At 44.6% G+C, this 19,943-nt stretch overlaps 4 protein-coding genes across 6 annotated transcripts; all 4 read left to right on the top strand.

The window, feature by feature from the left end:
- The first annotated feature begins 810 nt into the window (after positions 1-810).
- On the top strand, positions 811-2,365 carry polr2j (RNA polymerase II subunit J). Its single transcript, XM_028984308.1, has 4 exons — positions 811-940; positions 1,061-1,150; positions 1,804-1,978; positions 2,071-2,365. Exons 1-4 carry the CDS (start codon positions 888-890, stop codon positions 2,104-2,106), a joined length of 354 nt encoding a protein of 117 aa, XP_028840141.1. The 5' UTR covers positions 811-887; the 3' UTR covers positions 2,107-2,365.
- A 595-nt stretch (positions 2,366-2,960) lies between these two features.
- alkbh4 (alkB homolog 4, lysine demthylase) lies at positions 2,961-5,136 on the top strand. Of its 2 annotated transcripts, none has more exons than XM_028984309.1 (3): positions 2,961-3,089; positions 3,541-3,732; positions 4,285-5,136. In XM_028984309.1, exons 1-3 carry the CDS (start codon positions 3,000-3,002, stop codon positions 4,810-4,812), a joined length of 810 nt encoding a protein of 269 aa, XP_028840142.1. In that variant the 5' UTR covers positions 2,961-2,999; the 3' UTR covers positions 4,813-5,136. The 2 variants fall into 2 exon arrangements, with proteins under 2 accessions (XP_028840142.1, XP_028840143.1); XM_028984310.1 differs by having other exon boundaries at positions 2,989-3,089; positions 3,645-3,732.
- Positions 5,137-5,840: 704 nt separating this feature from the next.
- Positions 5,841-10,496, top strand: lrwd1 (leucine-rich repeats and WD repeat domain containing 1). 2 transcript variants are annotated; one of them, XM_028984080.1, is made up of 16 exons: positions 5,841-5,869; positions 6,317-6,402; positions 6,475-6,709; positions 6,797-6,916; positions 6,987-7,133; positions 7,224-7,280; positions 7,358-7,588; positions 7,732-7,849; positions 7,936-8,036; positions 8,121-8,328; positions 8,396-8,468; positions 8,926-9,060; positions 9,143-9,246; positions 9,324-9,482; positions 9,559-9,671; positions 10,120-10,496. In XM_028984080.1, the coding sequence occupies exons 2-16, from the start codon at positions 6,323-6,325 to the stop codon at positions 10,261-10,263; spliced, it is 2,025 nt and encodes a 674-aa protein (XP_028839913.1). In that variant the 5' UTR covers positions 5,841-5,869; positions 6,317-6,322; the 3' UTR covers positions 10,264-10,496. The 2 variants fall into 2 exon arrangements, with proteins under 2 accessions (XP_028839913.1, XP_028839914.1); XM_028984081.1 differs by lacking the exon at positions 5,841-5,869 and having other exon boundaries at positions 6,315-6,402; positions 6,485-6,709.
- Positions 10,497-11,709: 1,213 nt separating this feature from the next.
- Positions 11,710-18,307, top strand: bckdk (branched chain ketoacid dehydrogenase kinase). Its single transcript, XM_028983504.1, has 11 exons — positions 11,710-12,078; positions 12,185-12,253; positions 12,355-12,465; positions 12,836-12,883; positions 12,968-13,087; positions 13,169-13,267; positions 13,795-13,868; positions 14,369-14,497; positions 15,273-15,362; positions 15,625-15,780; positions 16,973-18,307. The coding sequence occupies exons 1-11, from the start codon at positions 11,881-11,883 to the stop codon at positions 17,115-17,117; spliced, it is 1,239 nt and encodes a 412-aa protein (XP_028839337.1). The 5' UTR covers positions 11,710-11,880; the 3' UTR covers positions 17,118-18,307.
- Positions 18,308-19,943: the final 1,636 nt, after the last annotated feature.

The raw sequence follows: 19,943 nt of genomic DNA, 5'->3' as shown, positions 1-19,943 counted from the left end.
GTGAGGTTTGTATGTAGAGGTGAGGAATATATGGTGTATGTGTGAGGTTTGTATGTAGACTGTGTGAGGAATATATGGTGTATGTGTGAGGTTCTGTATGTAGATGTGTGAGGAATATATGGTGTATGTGTGAGGTTTGTATGTAGAGTGAGGAATATATGGTGTATGTGTGAGGTTTTGTATGTAGATGTGTGAGGGAATATATGGTGTATGTGTAAGGTTTTGTATGTAGATGTGTGAGGAATATATGGTGTATTGGTGAGGTTTGTATGTAGATGCGTGAGGAATATATGGTGTATGTGTGAGGTTTGTATGTAGATGTGTGAGGAATATATGGTGTATGTGTGAGGTTTGTATGTAGATGCGTGAGGAATATATGTTGAACGTGTGAGGTTTGTATGTAGATGTGTGAGGAATATATGGTGTATGTGTGAGGTTTGTATGTAGATGCGTCAGGAATATATGGTGTATGTGTGAGGTTTGTATATAGATAAGTGAGGAATATATGTTGAACGTGTGAGGTTTGTATGTAGATGTGTGAGGATTATATGGTGTATGTGTCCGAGCTTTTCTTGATATATTGCCTGGGGGAGCGCCTCATATTTCTGCAGTGATAATAACTTATGCTTTTCAATATGAATTACTGAAATGTGAAAATGAGCGAAATATTGTTTTGTCTAAATCTCCAGACACCGAGACGCTGAGAAAAGGCTGTTTTGTGACCAGTTGTTCTTTTGACAGTGAAAGACGTCACTTTTGTTTGTCGCCTTGTCGCAATAATCCTGGTCGTGCAGCTGAGCTCCTCCCGCTCACCAGGTGGCGCTGCGGCCCTGACAGAGCGGCTCCAGCAGAGCCCTGACAGAGCGGGAGCAGCAGCTGCAGGAAAGATGAACGCGCCGCCAGCGTTCGAGTCGTTTTTGTTGTTCGAGGGGGAAAAGAAGTAAGAATTTCACCAACTTTCTTCATCTGTAAAGAAAATAAGATTAACTGCTACGTTCCGTGGGGTTTAAGTTCCGAACCCAACACTTAAAATATAAACACTGCGTCTGTCTCGTTGCAGGATTACGATAGTAAAAGACACGAAGGTCCCCAACGCGTGTCTTTTTACCCTGAACAAAGAAGACCACACTCTGGGCAACATCATCAGATCGTGAGTAGCGCTGCGAGCTGCTTCCATGCCGATTCAGGCTTTATAAAGGGACCACCGCGGTGTATATTTTACAGCAAATTGTCGGAAATAAGAGACAGGACACACCCACAAAAACAGAGAGACACACACAGGTCCCAACGACACCGGGATGCAACACATGACACAGTAAAAATATGAAAATGCAAGAATTGTAGTAAATTCATTATTCCGTTTTTATACACTAAATTGGAGCAGTGGGAGCCCTGTAATCAGAAGGTTGCAGGTTCGAATCCATCCAAGGTGCTGCTGAGCTGAGCAAAGTACTGTCCCCACACACTGCTCCCCGGGTGCCTGTCATGGCTGCCCACTGCTCACCAAGGGTGATGGTTAAATACAGAGAACACATTTCGTTGTGCGCAATGATAGGTTATTTTAATACAGGCTTGGAAATTGAAATTAGATGCATTGTGGAACAGCTTGATTAAGCTTGCAGTGGGAACAAAGTTAACTATGCAGACAAAAACAGAAGTTACAGCAGTGGATTTTTGGATTGGTACATTTATATATGTAGTTTGAATTGAATTATTGCTACCTTGACTGAACGACATGTTTGATTCTTGTTATGCTCTGGTTCAGCTCAGCAAAAAGTATATTTTTTCTGTCTTTTCCTCTAGACAATTACTGAAGGATCCTCAGGTCCTGTTTGCAGGCTACAAAGTTCCTCACCCTCTAGAGCACAAAGTAGTGATCAGAGTTCAAACCACGCCAGACTACAGTCCCCAGGAGGCCTTCACCAATGCCATTACCGACCTTATAAGTGAACTGTCTTTGTTAGAAGAGCGGTTCAGGGTAGGTACTCTTTAATTGGCTTAATTTAAAATCAAGATCAGTAAACACAGATGAATTGTTTGTGCGCATAATGAATCTAATTTGCGTTTCAGGTTGCAATTAAGGACAAACAGGAAGGGATTGAGTGATTGAGAACCACCATGAGACCAATCTGTACAGTGTGCTATTATTATTTTTTTCATGCTGTAACTGAGACTGCACATTAAAATAAACTAATGGAGTGATTCATTTATCTTTTCAAGTATGTGATGTTCCACTTTATGATACTGTTACGAGATTGCAACATTTAAAAAAACTAATTTAATATGCTTGTGTGCATAACATTTTCTTATTTCCACAAACTGCTTATCACATTTGAATAAAAAACTTTAAATTGCTCAAATTGAAGCATGTTTCAACATTTATTTCAATCTAAACCCAACATGAAATGTATATTCAATATTTCATATTTATTGTTATTGCAGTGGATCGTAGTTTTTGGTGTGGAACATGAACAAATACTGCCATACATGCGATCTTTCTCAGCGCAGGCTCACAGGCTCTCCTCAGCACATTCTCTTCCTGTCATCTTTTCATGCTTTCATTCAACAAAATCAACATACGTATTGACGTTTGGACATTTAAAAGAATTTTAAAGAACCCATGAGTTTAGCATAGCACTGCTAATGGGAGTTTTTCAATAAATAAAGAATTCGTCATTAAATAATAAGGCTATTACGTAATCGTTTTGAGTATATCTTCAATTTTATTATAAGCCTGTTTAATCGTTTAATAGAAAAAACTTTTGCGGCCACTTTTACGTGTATAATTTACACAGTTCACATGTAAAGAATGTATTGTTTGTGATAACACTGCGTTATAGAATATGATTTCTGTCCTGGTCAGCTCCACTAATGACATAGCTGTTACAGTCCATCTCCTCACAATATAATAATTAAAATGCCATGTTTCTGCAGTGAGGAACCTTCGTCCTTGGGTTTTGTTCGGACCGGACGACTTTATTCGTTGCGCACGGAGCCTGATGGCGGCCTGCGGCTGTAAGGGAATCAGGACGTGTTTAATATGCGAGCAGGTCGGCGGCAAAGCGGCTCCTGCGGGGAGCACGGAGCAGGTATCTTCACCCCAAAACCGAGTATTATTTACTGCTAGTATAAATGAGCTCGACAAACTCGTTTAGTATTATTTACTGTTATTATGAGGGGCCGTTTAGGAAATATGTTCAGCATTTTGTTACCCAAACACACATTCACATATGAAACTGACACGCATGCATTTATACTATTGAAAACACACACAAATGAAACGCTCACACAGATACAGGTTTCATAGTATAGATGCATGATTGTCAGTTTCATATGTATTTTAATGAGTTAGTAAAAATTAGCTTGACAAACTCGTTATTAATATCATGTACTGTTAGTTTAAATGAGCTCGACAAACTCGTTATTAGTATTATTTCCTCTAGTATATTTACTCTCAACTAACTAGTATTATTATTAGTATTATTTACTGTTAGTAACTCGTTATTAGTATTATTAACCAGCTGTGACTCGTCGGCTCAGGTGTGGCACGATTTCAGCTACGATCCGTCCTCGGCACAGGCTGTGCGCTACGTGGACGGGGTGCAGCAGTCTTTCCCCTTTACAGGCGTGTTTTTGTGGGACAGTTTTATTTCTGAGGAGGAAGAGGAGGAGTTGATCTCTAAAATGGATGAAGACATATGGAGAGAGTCCCAGTCAGGACGGCGTAAACAGGTTAGTCTGTCACCATAATCATCTAGGTGTATTACAGAAAAGTAAAAACTAGCGCAGCTCTATAGTATCTTTTGTGGCTTTACGTCTGTCGCTTCCATATTCCATCACCTTCGCAGCCGCGCTTCACATTTTCACAGAGGTGTCTGGGGCTGTGGTGGCCTAGCGGTTAAGGAAGTGGCCCTGTAATCAGAAGGTTGCCGGTTCGATTCCCGATCCGCTAAGGTACCACTGAGGTGCCACTGAGCAAAGCACCGTCCCCACACACTGCTCCCCGGGCGCCTGTGATGGCTGCCCACTGCTCACTCAGGGTGATGGGTTAAATGCAGAGGACAAATTTCACTGTGTGCATCGTGTGCTGTGCTGCTGTGTATCACATGTGACAATCACTTCACTTTAATTAAACTTTAATTAATAAGTTGAGGGAAAGTCCTGGAAATTCTATTGTAAAAATGTGTAAGAATGCTGGACCTCTAAATGCATGAATAATAAAACTGAATTGAATACTTGCACAAATTACAACCTGATATTGTTAATTGACATGAAATCCTCTAGGACTTTGGTCCCAAAGTGAACTTCAGAAAGCGGCGTGTGCGGGTCGGGGGCTTCTGCGGCCTGCCCTCCCTCAGCAGGACGCTGGTGTCCCGGATGAGCCGAACGCCCCTTCTGGCGGCTTTTCAGCCTGTGGAACAGTGTAACCTGGACTACAGCCCTCAGCGGGGTGCTGCCATCGACCCGCACCTCGACGACAGCTGGTTATGGGGCGAGCGACTGGTTTCCATCAATCTGCTGTCTGACACCACCATGACGATGAGCCTTGATGAAGATCTGTGCGTCCTCAACTTGGATGGTGGTGGAGTGAGGGTGGCCGTGCAGCTCCCGCGCAGATCCATGCTGGTGTTATATGGGGAAGCTCGGCACCGATGGAAACATGCCATCCACAGGCGTGATGTCCACAGCCGGAGGGTGTGCATGACGTTCAGGGAGCTGTCGGCAGAGTTCCTCCCTGGCGGACAGCAGGCGGACATGGGAGCTCGCTTGCTGGACATCGCCTCAGGGTTCCAAGGTGTCCCGCTGTCATGAGTGGACTAATATCCCATCCGTTTAAACCACTGGAGGTTGTAAGACACATTCTGAATTCTACTTTACCCTGTTCATTTTCAGGTATATATTGGATATTGAGTTTGGGGTGAACTTATGCTAAAATCAGAGAACAACATTGGTTATTGGACACTGTAGTGACTTAGATGTCTTGGACATGGAGATTATAATAATGCCATTTTAAAGGAAACATTTGAGGGCCAATGTGGCGCTTATTTGCAATGTGTTATTTAACACATCACTGTTTCCTGAGAATTAACTACATTTTCCTGAAGAAGAAAAATAAAATATATTTGTTTTGAGGTACTAAAGTCTTGAGATCTTTTTTTATGTTATGGGAAGATTGTCTGGAAGAAGGAATTCTAGTTCAGCTGCTTTTTAGGCCATAGTGTACATACTGATTCATCGGCAAGATAATCGAACCTACTGCTTGCCTTGGGCACCAGACAGACTGGGTTCACCCCGTTCTGTCATAGTATTAATATAGTATAGTATTATATAGTATTAATATTTAGGTTCGTTAGTATTAATAGTATTAATACTAACGATAGTATTAATATTTAGGTTCGATCCGCACATCCCTATTGCGCATGTGCAAACACAGATACAAGCAAACCTTTTCAACGTGGTCTCGCCTACTTATCGTGTCTGAAACAACGGGGGAAAGTTATTTATAGTGGTAAATCAAATAAATTTTTGTGACCCCACTGGGTGTTTACCCCAAGACAGGAAACGTGCTCAGTGTATTCCCAGCTTTAATCGTGAGCGCCTGGAAAAAGCCTAGGCACTGTCTATTCCCAGTTCCAAACTTGGTTTATCACCTTGTCTAAAGCTCAACGTTATGATTTTACCCAAACCCACAAAAACGTTCAAACATTGTTGCTGTAAGACAGTAAAATGTTTTTTTGCAGCTCAACGATAGGTCAGATAACGCAGCGCCACATTAAAGATGGCGGCGAGTGTGGCAATATTCTGGCCTGTTTGTTTCCGGGTCAGGGATTGTGCTGCTGGCGGGAAATTCGCCATGCTGAAGAATTAGGTAAGCATTGGGTGTTTCAAGTTGAATTGAACGTTATATAACGTCGTATACATTTCCAGTGTGACTATACTCACGCAGGAACGAACCGCGTTCACGCCGACGGCGCGTAAAATGCGGGATAAACGTATTTCGACTCATTCTCCACTGGCCGTCTGCATTGTTCTCTCAGTCAAACGTGCATGATGAGACCGGAACGAAAGCTTTTCGTCCTGGAAAATCGACAATGTGTAGGATGGAAGCCCATTTCTGCTAGTAGGATGGAATATTATATTATCTTAGATATGGGGTGGTTAATATGACATACTACGACATTACGACAAAAATATATAAAACCAAAGGAGGGTGAAGTTCCACGTCATGCGAGTCCACAGCCAATAGAAATTGTCCGTCTGTGACCACGCCCTCTGTAGCCCCTGTATATTCCACCTCTGCATCTTCACCCAACAGGCAGCCATGGAGAAGATCACAGAGAAAGTTCTTCTGGAAAGAAGCCACCCAAAAGTCGACAGGCTTCATCAGATCACCAGTCTGAAGTACGTATTTTTATTTGTAATGGTGTGTATCACTTCATCTTGTATATGTGTGACCCTTTTTTTTTTTACCAGTCTTTCTCAGATGGGGCTGAAGAACACTGATCTGCCCCTCTCCCTGCTGTGTGGTCTAAGCGGCCTGCAGACGTTGGACCTGTCTGGGAATATGCTGCAGAAGATGCCACCTGGACTGACCCTGCCCTCCTTGCAACGTCTTGACTGTTCCAATAATAACATGGAGGATGTCTGTGGCCTGGAAAACTTCAGATCCATACAGGAGCTTTGTCTTGAGGGCAATCTGTACCTCACTGTGAGTAAAACCCTGTAAAGTTCCACAGAAAAACAGCAGAAACAGTAAGTGAAATCTGAAAGAAGGAACTTCTTTGCTCGGTTTCAGGTTAATGATGAGCACAAGGCTATATTCCTGTTGCCCAAGCTTAAAACATTGAATGGAAAGGATATTAGCTCCAGAGCTAACCATATCCGCCATGTCAGCAATGAGATCCTCAGAAACAAGGTGAGTTGGGATTTTCTGGGTGACGTCTGTCAGTCGGGAATGAATTCAGCCCACTGTCCTGTGTGCTCAGGTCATTGCAGTTTGGGAGAAGGACTTCAGTCTCCCAGATCCTCCAACAGCGGCGAGAGTGGCTCAAGTTGAGAAATGCTTCATCAGAGCTGCCTGCGCTCAGGTTCGATATGGACCCAGTTCAATAAGTGAATACACCAAGTGGAGGGTGAGGACAGCAGCTTTTGCTTCTTTTGTCTGGGTTGAGGTTGAAAGGAAATGATGGTCTCCGTTTTTTTTTTCTTTCTTGGATTTGTAGGTTGAGATGATTGCTAAAGAATATTTAAAGTCACTGATGGACAAAGAGGACACCGAGGTGAGTACATCAGCTCTCCTGGAATGTTGGATTCGAGTTTTTAGATCCCATTTAAAGTTTTTGTGTTTTCCACAAAGACCCGTCTCACACCAACAAAGAGGAAGACAAAAGGAGATGAAGCTGACCATCCCACAAGTGTCTTGAAGAGGTCGAAAATGTCTCCCAGTCCTTGCAAGTCCATTCGTCCTCGAAATACCCCTCAGAAACTGGACTGCACTCCCAGTCCAACAAAGAATAATTCCAAAACAACAAGTGTGAGGGTGAAGTGTGATGTTGGAGCGTTGCCTCGCAGTAGCTCTGTAGAGAAGGTATCTGATCTATCTGCACATTTTCACACCTATCTGCTGAGCGAGTGTGCAGGGACCATTCTTCTGCTGACTGCCCAGGACGTTTAGCGTGTGAACAGCCAGGAGATTGCTGCTTAATGGCTCTGTACCCCTCGCTGTTCCAGGCTCCTGTTAGTCTGCAGGCCACACACGTCCTGCAGTGCCACAGCAAAGAGGACAGTCCAGGCGACTTTCAGACACAGCTGTGGGCCTGTGCATTCCAGCCTGCGCTGGATGGAAAAGGTTGGTGTTGACCGACTGGTTAACCCTGCTGAGACCCCTCTGACATCACAGTTAACTGAGATCTGTGTTGGTTTTTGTGCCTGTAGGCGCTTCTGGCCCCATCGTGGCCACCTGTGGAGGAGAGTCTGTGTGTCTGATTGATTGTGAGACTGGGCACGTCCAGAAGAAGTACAAGGTCCCTGGCGAGGTCGGTCATGTTTCTGTCACACCCAGTTCAGCAACGAGCACGGATCCATATTGAACGCTGCTGTTCTCCTCCCTTTGCTGGCAGGAGTTTTTCTCTTTGGCCTGGTCATCGGTACTAATGGTACCGAGCAGCGGTGCTCCGCGTCCCTGCCATGTTCTAGCTGCAGGAGGGAAGAGGGGCGTCATCAAACTCATCCACACCCAGGCCAACCTGGCCTACGGAGAGTTCCGGGCGAGTCGCCGAGCCCTCTCCACCCTGCGTTTCAGTCCCGTCCAGAGCAGCGTTCTGTTCAGTAAGTGGGAGCTTCTCTTCTTCAGATCCTTGTTCATTTGGAGGTCTCTAATTCCTCCTTCCTTCAGCCGGGGCGTATGACTGCAAGATCGTCATGTGGGATGTGGGCTGTATAGACGGAGACTACAACTTCCAAGTCAGGTGAGTTCACTCGAGCTCCGCGGTGACATGGCAGCTGCAGACTGTGTGACCGGGCGGCTCAGGTGTCTTGTCACAGTGTCGTTGCTGTAAGGGCAATTAATGCAGGCGTAGGAGAAAACGGACGTTTGTAGTCGTCCATGTAACTCGAGCGGGACGATCTGGACTACAAACACAATGACAGAATTCTCCTCAGTGGGAGCTTCTTCACACCAAGAAATATGGAGATTATGTTCGATGGATAAAAGCTGTCACGTGCCACAACAGGGCAGTTCCAAGTCTTCTTCTGATTATCTGGCTTTTTTCTGCCATGAGCTCTGCCGGTTCTGATGACAGTGGTGGTTTGGTTCCATTTTCATTTGATTGCTCTGTTACAGACGGGAAAACTACTTTTCTTTTAGGACTGCTTTGTCCCCAAGTCTTTTGATGAGTTGGTGATTCTGAAATGTTTGTGTTCCAGTCAGCTCATGGTTCTGGAGAGCAGCTCCACGCCTCTGCACCTCTGTCTGCCTCCACTGTCTGCAGACAAGCACCTCCTTTCAGCCTGTGATGAGGGTCTGTTGTCCTTCAGCATCCAGCAGAATAAGAGTAAAAGGTTTGTGTGAACAGTGTCTAGTGATTCCACAAGCACTCTCTGATGTGGGATTCAGGCCTCACTGCCATTTCTTGTTTTGCAGGACCGTGGAGATGGATGTCACATTCCCAATTTACAGGAAAAAGAATAAAACAAACCACTGTCGCACCATCGACGGTCTGGCATTTGTCACCGATGATATTGTGGGTGAGTTGGTAAAGCGGATCAGAGGGGTTGTAGGGTGGATGTCGTAATTTTCTCATGTGCCCTTTGCTCTCGTTTAGCTTCTAAAAGTGCTCAGCAGGGCTCCATTTATCTGTGGAGCTGGAGCAGGACACTGGCAGGTCACTCTGGGAAGAAGGTTGAAACTGCTGCTGTGGTATTGACTGAGCTTCAGTGGAGTGAGACTGACATTCCCTACCTGTCTCTCAGCACGTGTACTCGTAAGTTGTACTTCAGATGCTCCTCAGACACTTTACTGCATCTGGGATTGACCTGCACTATTCCCGCTCCCTCCAGGCTGGGGTTATGTGGTGTGTGGAGATGAAAAGGGACACCTCTGGACGTACCACATAGACACTGATGCCATGAATGCCAGATTGATTGCAGGACCACCAGTTCCTGCAACAGAGGTACAGATCTAATCAATATTATGACTTTTTCGAAAATGGCAAGTCTGAAGCACAGAGGTTGTATACCTAGACCAGTAGAGGATGAGCTCTTCATCTTTCTTAAAGTAAATTGAAGTGAATTGTCTCTCCTGATGCACAAAATGTGTCCTCTGCATTTAACCCCTGCGTGGAGCAGTGTGTGGGGATGGTACTTTGCACAGTGGCACCTTGGCAGCTCAGGATTGGGGGTTGCCAACTGTCCCAGATTGTCCGGGTGGTTTTGATTTGTCCCATCTGGGGCAGCCCACTGGCCACACCCTGTGAGATCACTTTATATAGATCTATTATTATGGCCTGGCAATATAAACGCTGATAACAATAAGCAGGTGAGGTGGGCACCCTAATGTATGGCAGAGGAACATGATGTCAAAGTTGATGTTTTAAGGTTTTAATAACTGTTTTCTTTCAGGTCCTGGAATGGCCATGTCCAGTGAGACCTGGACTGGGCACTTTGGATGGACCGTCTATTAACAGTGTTGCCATGGACACAGAGCTGCACTACCTTGTTGCCGTTAGTGATAAAAACATGGTAGTAGTGTGGAGGAGACTTTGAGTGTCCTGTACAGCTGTGCCTTCCCTGCAATACATTCACCATAACACTGGCAGGAGGACCTTGGACAATGCAAGAAATCAAGACAAATGCTAAATCATAATCATTTTTAGACAATGTTCTCTTCAAGACTGATGAGGAGTATGGTTTTATTCATCACTCAGATCATTCACAACAATCCGTTTATTTTTCCATGACTGTTTAATTATCATACTCTACCCATTAAAAGAAGAAAGAACCAATTTTTGGTGTTCAATGTGTCTTTGTACTGCAAGCATAAAACAAATAAATATTAACAAGATCAAAAATAAATAATGGAATTCATTAATAAACCAAAATGTATTCTGAACTACTGACTCCAGACAGCCACCTTTGGCAGCTATACCATCTGAACATCTGGCGTGTGTTGTAAATACTGTATTTGTTCAGTCAGTGTTCGAATTCTCCAGTGAAGCAGTGATGATGAACATGAATATATAAAGTGGAGGAATTTACTGAGGTAGCACCGTGTTGGGGTTGGCGTTAGTTCCGCTCACTTGAAAGTAATTTGGGATGAAAGTAATTTGTGATGCATTGAATGTGCCCATATTAAATAAATTGTAAAATAATAGTTACATAATTTCCTAATTAATTATGTTTTTGGAATTCCTGATGTATTAATTAACCTTTATTTGTTCCTTTTAAAATCATGTATTTTATTATTGAATCATTGATTGATTAATCTGTTTTCATTTTGGCCGTCGTAGCCCTCCATAGCTACTACGTTTATGGAACAAGATGTTCCCCAGCAGTCGTCTTCAGCCCAGACCCCGTCTTCGATGTTTACCGAGCGAGAAGGGGCGGGCTCACGGTAATAGCGTCGCTCTGATTGGTCGAGTCTTCAGCCCAGACCCCGTCTTCGATGTTTACCGAGCGAGAAGGGGCGGGCTCACGGTAATAGCGTCGCTCTGATTGGTCGAGTCTTCAGACCAGACCCCGTCTTTGATGTTTACCGAGCGAGAAGGGGCGGGCTCACGGTAATAGCGTCGCTCTGATTGGTCGAGTCTTCAGACCAGACCCCGTCTTCGATGTTTACCGAGCGAGAAGGGGCGGGCTCACGGTAATAGCGTCGCTCTGATTGGTCGAGTCTTCAGACCAGACCCCGTCTTTGATGTTTACCGAGCGAGAAGGGGCGGGCTCACGGTAATAGCGTCGCTCTGATTGGTCGAGTCTTCAGACCAGACCCCGTCTTCGATGTTTACCGAGCGAGAAGGGGCGGGCTCACGGTAATAGCGTCGCTCTGATTGGTCGAGTCTTCAGACCAGACCCCGTCTTCGATGTTTACCGAGCGAGAAAGGGCGGGCTCACAGTAATAGCGTCGCTCTGATTGGTCGAGTCTTCAGACCAGACCCCGTCTTCGATGTTTACCGAGCGAGAAGGGGCGGGCTCACGGTAATAGCGTCGCTCTGATTGGTCGAGACCTCGAGTCTTCGGACAAACGCCGTTGAGCTCCTCTTATATAAAACAAACCGCATTTGGAGCCATGGGACGTCGGTTGTGGACGTGCGTGTTTGCGCGGAGCGGGTGTGGGACCAGGATGGATTTGTAGGCGACCGAGAGAAGCCCAGCTGAAGCAGGAAAATGCGCCGTCGCATGGCGATGCTGGCGTCGGGTCCGAGCAGGCTGCTGCTGGCCGCCACGTCCGGGGGGGAAACCGGCCTGAGCCAGCGCCTCCGCTCCACCTCGTCCATGCAGGGCTACTCCGAGCTGGCCCGGGAGCGGTCCAAGACCGTCACCTCGTTCTACAACCAGTCCGCCATCGACGCGTCCGCCGAGAAGGTAACGAGCCGCTCGGCCGCAGGGCGTGTACGTCACAGGCGTCTCTGGACGTGCGTGTCAGTGAAGTCGCGCCAAGGTCACACTTGGTGGGTTTTTTTTATTGTAGGCCTCGGTCCGCCTCACCCCGGCCACCCTGCTGTACGCGGGCAAGTCTCCGGACGGACAGCACATCCTGGTGAGGATCTGGCGTGTGTGGCTGCAGGTGGTGGTGATGATGATGATGATGATTATGATGATGGTGATGGGGGTGGTGGTGGGGTTCCTCTCCGCCCACAGAGCAGCGCCAGGTACCTTCACAAGGAGCTGCCCGTACGCATCGCCCACCGCATCAAGGGCTTCCGCAGCCTGCCCTTCATCATCGGCTGCAACCCCACCATCCTGCAAGTGGTACGTCCGCCCTACACCCCTCCCTCCCCACCAACTGATTCTCGCGTGGAAAAAGTTTTAATGAAGTTACGTGGGGTTTGGATTTGCCGTTTTGAATTACATGATCTTGTTCACAGGAAACCTATATTGAGCGTGAACTTTGACCTGAATTCCGTGCACGGGCAGCCTGTTGTGACCGTGGGACCGTCCGCATTCTTCAAATGTGCATTTCGTGTGGTCTTGTGCTGTTTTGGGTCGTACATCATTGTGTAACGTGAAACTGCGACGGTTCCTGGAAGACATGAGTGCTGTCGGGCGCCGGCATGCGGCTTGTTATTTCGGGGGCTGTAATGGGGGCTGCTCTGACCCACCAATCTTCTCGCTCCTGCAGCACGAGCTCTACATCCGGGCCTACCACATGTTGAGCGACTTCCCTACGGTGAGTTCGAATGCGGTTTGGTGTGGTTTTCGCGTGCAGGTTTTTCCAGGCCTTCATCATGACTCGGTTCATCTGGCTTTGCAGATCAAGGACCAAGAGATGGAATCTGGCTACAGCAAGCTTGTGCAGCAGCTGCTGGATGATCACAAGGACGTGGTGACCATCCTGGCTGAGGGTTTCCGTGAGTGTAGGAAGCACATCCAGGTGAGGGTTTCCGGCGGTTTTCCCCCGATGGCTGTTAATGGTGCTGGTATAAATGCTGTGACCTTTCCTCTCTTATGTCAGGATGAAACCCTGGTGCGTAACTTCTTGGACACCACACTTACGTCCCGTCTGGGCATCCGCATGCTGGCCACACACCACCTGTCCCTGCACGAGGACAATGTGAGTTCTGCTGTTATTGGAAGTTATGGATCACATGACTGGTGTAGAGAGTGAAACATGAGACCCCTGAAATCACCACCATTATTATCATTAAGTTCACACTGCTGCTCATTTGAAATGTTCATTGCATGTGTTCTATTTATAAAACCGGGCCAGGGCTCCAGTTCAGCGTTCCCATTAGTCCCACGCAGGAATTACGGTCCACGGGGGCCTTATGGTGGTGATGGAGGGGGTCAGTGTCATACTAATTTAATATAATGCAATATAGCAGCTGAAGCAGACAAAAGCAAGTATGACATTTAGGGGGAAATAGCCTGGGTGGTAAAGGGGTCAACGGGTCATATTCTTAAAATATTTGTCATTTGTTTGATCAGAAAGACTTTGGGTTGAGGAATGAAGAGAAAAAGCTTTTCCCTCACAGCGCTGTACATTATTTCTAATCATATACTTTCCCGGAACGGGGAGCGATTTAAGTCACAAGTTGAAATATTTGTATGTGTTTGATTCAGCTTTTTATTCCATTTCAGCCGGATTTTGTGGGAATTATCTGCCGCCGCCTGTCTCCAAAAAAGATTATTGAGAAGTGGGTGGATTTTGCGCGGTGAGTTTTATGGTTTTATATTAATTTGTAATTAGTCTACATTGACTCTTCTCTTCCAGGATGGAAAAAATGCTCTTTATATTTACAGTATCTCATAAAGTGAGTAGACGGAGGATCTGAAAGAAATGAAACCCTGCTCTACGTAAAGGTGGTCGAGAATGGAAATATATATTTCCTGCCTCTTCTGAGAAGTCCTTGACGTTTATTTCTCTTTTTCCCAGAATGACGTTCCTGCACACGACATTTGACAGTACACGGCCATATAACATGTTCTGCTCAGTTTATATCAGGGCTAACATTGTTTACCCTTTTGGTGAACGGCAGAGGTTTTATTTTAAAGGGAGTCATTTATACTGAACTTTCTCTCCTACCTGAGATCTACAGTGAGTTCCACCCATTCCGGTCAGATTGGAGTAGAGTACCGTGTTTCCCTTCTTCTTCGCTGTAAACATGATGTATGGCTGCACTAGAACAACAGCGTATCTTCTGTTGCACCCCAGGCGGCTGTGTGAACACCAGTATGGAAGCTCCCCGCGAGTCCGCATTAACGGTCATGTTGCTGCCCGCTTTCCTTTCATCCCCATGCCTCTAGACTACATCCTGCCAGAGCTTTTAAAGAATGCTATGAGGTAAGAGTGATTGATTTTACTTCAAATCTCTCATTGGAGCCTGTGCGCTGGACGTGGTTATTTGGGCCCAATTATCATTGTGAAACGCAGCATTTAACAATCACCCTTAGTAAGCAGTGGGCAGCCATGACAGCAGTGTGTGGGGATGGTGGCACCTCAGTGGCAGATTAGGATTCGAACCGGCAACCTTCTGATTGTGTTGACATAGCGGGTAAGGAAGCAGACATGAAGGGACTGAATCCCACTGAAGCCGCCTTGATCAAAGTAACTAATGATTATTTTTAATAATAAATTAATCTGTCATTTTTTTTTTCCCCACCCCTTGAGCTGTTATAATAGTAATAAAGTAAAATAAAAATGGACTAAAACAAAAAATGTAAAGCATACGGGTGTATATTTTTTGTTTGTCCTTTTTTAAACAACTGCCAAATATACATACTATAAAAGACAAATATAAAAAAGTGCCACGCAGTTCATTGTCCTGCCAAATAATTTGGAGACAGCTGTGAAATATGAACTACCAGCGCCTCACCTCGTAAAACCGCACTTTTTTTTTTTTTTTTTTTTTTTTCCCCTCTATCTCCGCTAGTTTATTTATTTATTTATTTATTTTCACACCCATTTCACACCCTTTGCTTTTCTCTACCACTTTTAGTAAAGTAGGTAAAACTTTTGTTGTATTTTAGCATAGACTGTAGAATGACCTTTTGCATGAGGCCAGGATATGACTTATCAATTTTTACTATTATAAATCTCACCTTTGCATTCCTCTCAGGGCTACTATGGAGAGCCACTTGGACACGCCTTATAATGTCCCTGATGTGGTGGTGACCATAGCAAACAATGAGACGGACTTTGTCATCAGGTGGGTCTTTCTGCTGAAAACGCTTGTTGAAGCAGAACTCCATGCTCATCTTGTTGTTGAACTAATAGGACAAACGTGTGGTAGTCATGGCAACCAGTTGTACATTAGGCCCAGTAAGCGTGCAGCACTTCTGAATTCTGCAGGGCTGTAGGTCACTAGCTTTTTCACTGTCCTCAGTGGGACTCTTTACAAATGACATGAGTGACTGAGGACATGTTTCATTGGTATTTCATTAAATATTCAAATATTGTTGTGTTCCTAGGATCGCTGACCGTGGTGGAGGAATCCCCCATACCATTCTGGAGAAGGTAATGGACTACCACTTCAGCACTGCCGAGGAGAGCAACCAGGATCCACGCATGAGCAACCTCTTCAACACAATCACTAACAGTGGCCCACAGTCTGGCCCCATGCATGGGTAAGAGGCCTTTATCCACAGCTCCTCTAGTGCCAGGGACGGTCTCTCAGGGTTAAGCGTCTTGCTCAGGGACACAATGGTAGTAAAGGCCTCTAGAGTGCAACAAATTTAGCACATGAGACCTAATTTCTCAATGTTGTGCCAATGTGGTCAGCCGGGCATTTGGGCTGGGGGGGGTTCTCCATAAACTCATTGGGGTTCAAGTAACAGACACACATTAGGAATATATTGTATTCTAAACCAATCAGTTATGGTGAAGGGCGGGGCCGTGGTAACAGATACTACTGTTTGTTTGAAAGTGCATGTGCTGCAGTCAGACAGAATGGTGGGTAGCCTGGACCAGTCTGATCGACAGAGCCTTGGATATCTGTTTTCATCAGGATTTAAGTTCGACCCAAGCCCAACAAGAACAGCATGCTTTGCTGTTTGCTCATGTTACAAGTCTTTCATACATTCTTACATCACTTTTCAGACTTTGCTTTTTTTGCCAGTGCAACCAGAACCTTTAACAGCTTCACCATTCATTTATGCGCAGCAGCAAAACGGATCATCAGGCCGAGATGATAATCAAGTTCAACCCCTTTTTTATTATCATGTATCTTTTCATGTATTTCAGCTCAGTGAAGAAATTTAAGCACCAACACATTTTCAGGAAGTTACCTGTAGAATTGTGCTAAAAATAAAGAACTTTGTTAACCAGATATTTAGTAGAAAAAAGGTAGTCTAGAGCCCTGTAGCAAGAAAAAATGTTTGTTACCCACTAGGCTAATACCACCCCACTACACCTGCAATTTTTTACAGTCCTCACCACACCACGTCTATATGGGACATCAGTCATCAGCACTGTTAACTCAATCAGTGACCCCTTGCAGTGGGTGGGATACATCAGGCAGCAAGTACACATTTTGTCCTTGATGTTAACATGTTGGATTGGACAATAAAGTGAGCGGTTTTTGAGTTTGAGGTGTTAATTCTCCAGCTATCAATCCCACTGGGCATCTGTGGAATGTGCTGGAAAACAAGTCCTTCAAGCCAGAACTTGAAGGATCTGCTATTGACAGAAACCACAGCATACCTTCAAACATCTAGTGAAATCTATGCTTTGGTGACCTCCTCATTGTTCTGACTGATTTCTGTTAAAAGGTGTGTACAGTAGTTCTAAACTCTAACATCCATCTGTGCTTCCTCACAGGTTTGGCTTTGGCCTGCCCACCTCCCGTGCATATGCGGAGTACCTGGGTGGCTCCTTGTCTGTCCAGTCCATGCAGGGCATTGGCACCGATGTTTATCTCCGTCTGCGCCATATCGACGGCAAGGGAGAGAGCTTCAGAGTCTGAAATGGCACACCGTGCCAGAACAGAAATGTCTGGGCCGCAGTGTTTTCCATCGAAGTCCACGGTTTATTTAATTTTATTTTTTTTTTAAGTAGTAGAGCATTCTGCCTTAAAGAGGTGAGGAGGTAAACTGATGATAAACCTCTGAAGACCCCAAAGATGCCCTACAAGACCTCAAGGAGTCCCACTTCTTTATACTCCAGATATTATTGGAGGCTGTGGCCTGCATGGGACCCAAATAAGTGCAGAGTGGCCTTAGGATTGTGGATGCAGCTCTGAAATGTACTGTGTAACAGTCTTTCAGCAGATATGGCCATTATCAAACCACAGGATTTCCTTCTACTTCTGGCATATTTGCATGTGAAGATTTTAGCTTCTAATCATTTAATTCATCGTATTGTCCTCTTACGCGGTTAAACGTATGAACCAAGGTGGAAGTATTCTTTTGCTTTATCTTTGGTTTGTTTAATTACGTTTTGTTCAGACCACATTCCAAGAAACGTGAAGCATTAAAAGAGTGTTTGGTGTGGGGCTGAGTCCGGCGGTTACGTTACTGAATGTCTACGCTCTAATGACTAACATGCTAAAGTAGCGAGATTCCCCTTATTAAGAAAACCGCAGTTCATTTAACAATGTTTAGCAGGAATGGAAATATTTGTCTTCACTGGCTGCCTATGTGTTCTATTATGAAATCCAGCCATATGGGGATTCAGTACATTTAAAACTAAAATAGCAGTTTGATTTAATCAAACCATTATGGTATTATCTGATTGGAGACCCTGAACAACGGGTTTTTTTTTTTTTTTTTTTAATAAATAAATCTTTACCCATGTCCAGAGTTACGTTCACTATTTCAATCTGGAGAATCACTTCAGTATATTTGTGTCTTTTTATTTCATGCAATGAACATGTATTTGTGTTGCATCCTTTATGTTTTTTAGGTCTCCAGTAGACATGGACAAATGGACCTCCTGTACAATGATGAATGCATAATTGTTAAAGTGTCAAAATGTCTGCGCAGGCACCGCTCTGCTGGCGGACACCAGAGTGGCCCTAATGTCATTAATTTCATTTATATTAAAATGACATTTGCCAACCAAAGTGCTGTACAGGAAACATGACATGTTAAAGGACATTGTCCCAGCGAGGGAGTGGGATGGGGGCGTTCTTGAACCAATAAAAAAGAAAGTATGTATTTTACAAGTCTTGTAAAATAAATTATGACCAGCGTATCATCCTCAACCACAGCAGAACACCAATTTATACAGACGTATATATAAATTAATGTGACATCAGGGCATCTGAACGTTTCATGAAAGAATTTAATAATTTTCAGTAGTTGTCAGCATTTAATAAATTATGGTACCAAAATGTAATGGTTTGAAACATTTTCATCCAATATTTCAATATCGCAGTAGATTGCATATATTATATGTGTGCACAGGGTGGTAGTAGCCTGGTGGTACCATACTCGCCTATGAATCAGAAGACCCAGGTTCAAATCCCACTTACTACCATAGTGTCCCTGAGCAGGACACTTAACTGGAGTTGCTCCAGGGGGTGACTGTCCCTGTAACTACTGATTGTAAATCGCTATGGATAACTTATATAAAGTGAGAGGAAATCCACAACCTGGTTGACAGGATGACAAATGCCTTACATTTAAATTGTGAGAATTTGTCTCCATCCAAGAATATTTGTCTTTAAGACAATTCTGTTTATGCTGCTGATAACTACTGACCTAAATGAAGAAATAAGACCAGAACCAACTCACACACAGCTCCAGATGTGATGTTGGGGTGCACTGTATCAAAGCTGCAGTGAGATCTATAAACAACAGGATTATGGGAATCCAATATTAACAGCCGACCGTGTGCTTTCTAACATGTAAATAAAAATACACAGTGTTTTATATACAGTACAGGCCAAAAGTTTGGACACCTTCTCATTCCACGTGTTTTCTTTATCTTCATGACCATTTACGTTGGTAGATTCTCACTGAAGGCATCAAAACTATGAACGAACACATGTGGAGTTCTGTACTTAACAAAAAAAGGTGAAATAACTGAAAACATGTTTTATATTCTAGTTTCTTTGCTCTGATTACTGCTTTGCACACTCTTGGCATTCTCTCGATGAGCTTCAAGAGGTCGTCACCTGAAATGCTTCTCCAACAGTCTTGATGGAGCTCCCAGAGGTGTTTAGCACTTGTTGGTCCAGCTCACCCCAAACCATCTGGATTGGGTTCAGGTCCGGTGACTGTGGAGGCCAGGTCTCCACTTTTTGTTAAGTACAGAACTCCACATGTGTTCATTCATTGATGCCTTCAGTGAGAATCTACCAACGTAAATGGTCACGAAAATAAAGAAAACACGTCGAATGAGAATTTGTGGCCTGTACTGTGTATGTGTGTGTGTGTGTGTATATATATATGGTACAGTGGGGCGTGTACAGCACCCGAGGGCCCAATGCAGAGAATGCCAAGCCCCACACCCTCCTCACCCCAGTCTGGTGGCATAAGAAGCAACCCCCCAGGGATTCTGTCCTGCTGATGTCCCAGATACCGTGCACAGAATTACATAGTTACGGTGGCAACATTAATTATGGGAGCCAGATTGTGCTCAAATTCTGGCAGTGGATTGTTCTTACAGGATCTCCATGGAAACAAGGTCAACATAAGTTGAGTTACGTTTAAGTTCTCTGTTGACTTCCAAAAGGAGTTTTTTTTTTTTTAGTACAATATTAGTACTGTGAGGAAGATGGAATATTCGTTTCTATATTAATGCTTGTGAGATCAGCCAGTAGTTGAGGTGAGGATGAGGATGATGT

This window comes from Denticeps clupeoides, chromosome 6 (assembly GCF_900700375.1).
Source record: "Denticeps clupeoides chromosome 6, fDenClu1.1, whole genome shotgun sequence".
NCBI classification, from domain to species: Eukaryota; Metazoa; Chordata; class Actinopteri; order Clupeiformes; family Denticipitidae; genus Denticeps; species Denticeps clupeoides.
This window is presented reverse-complemented; position numbering and strand designations above follow the sequence as displayed.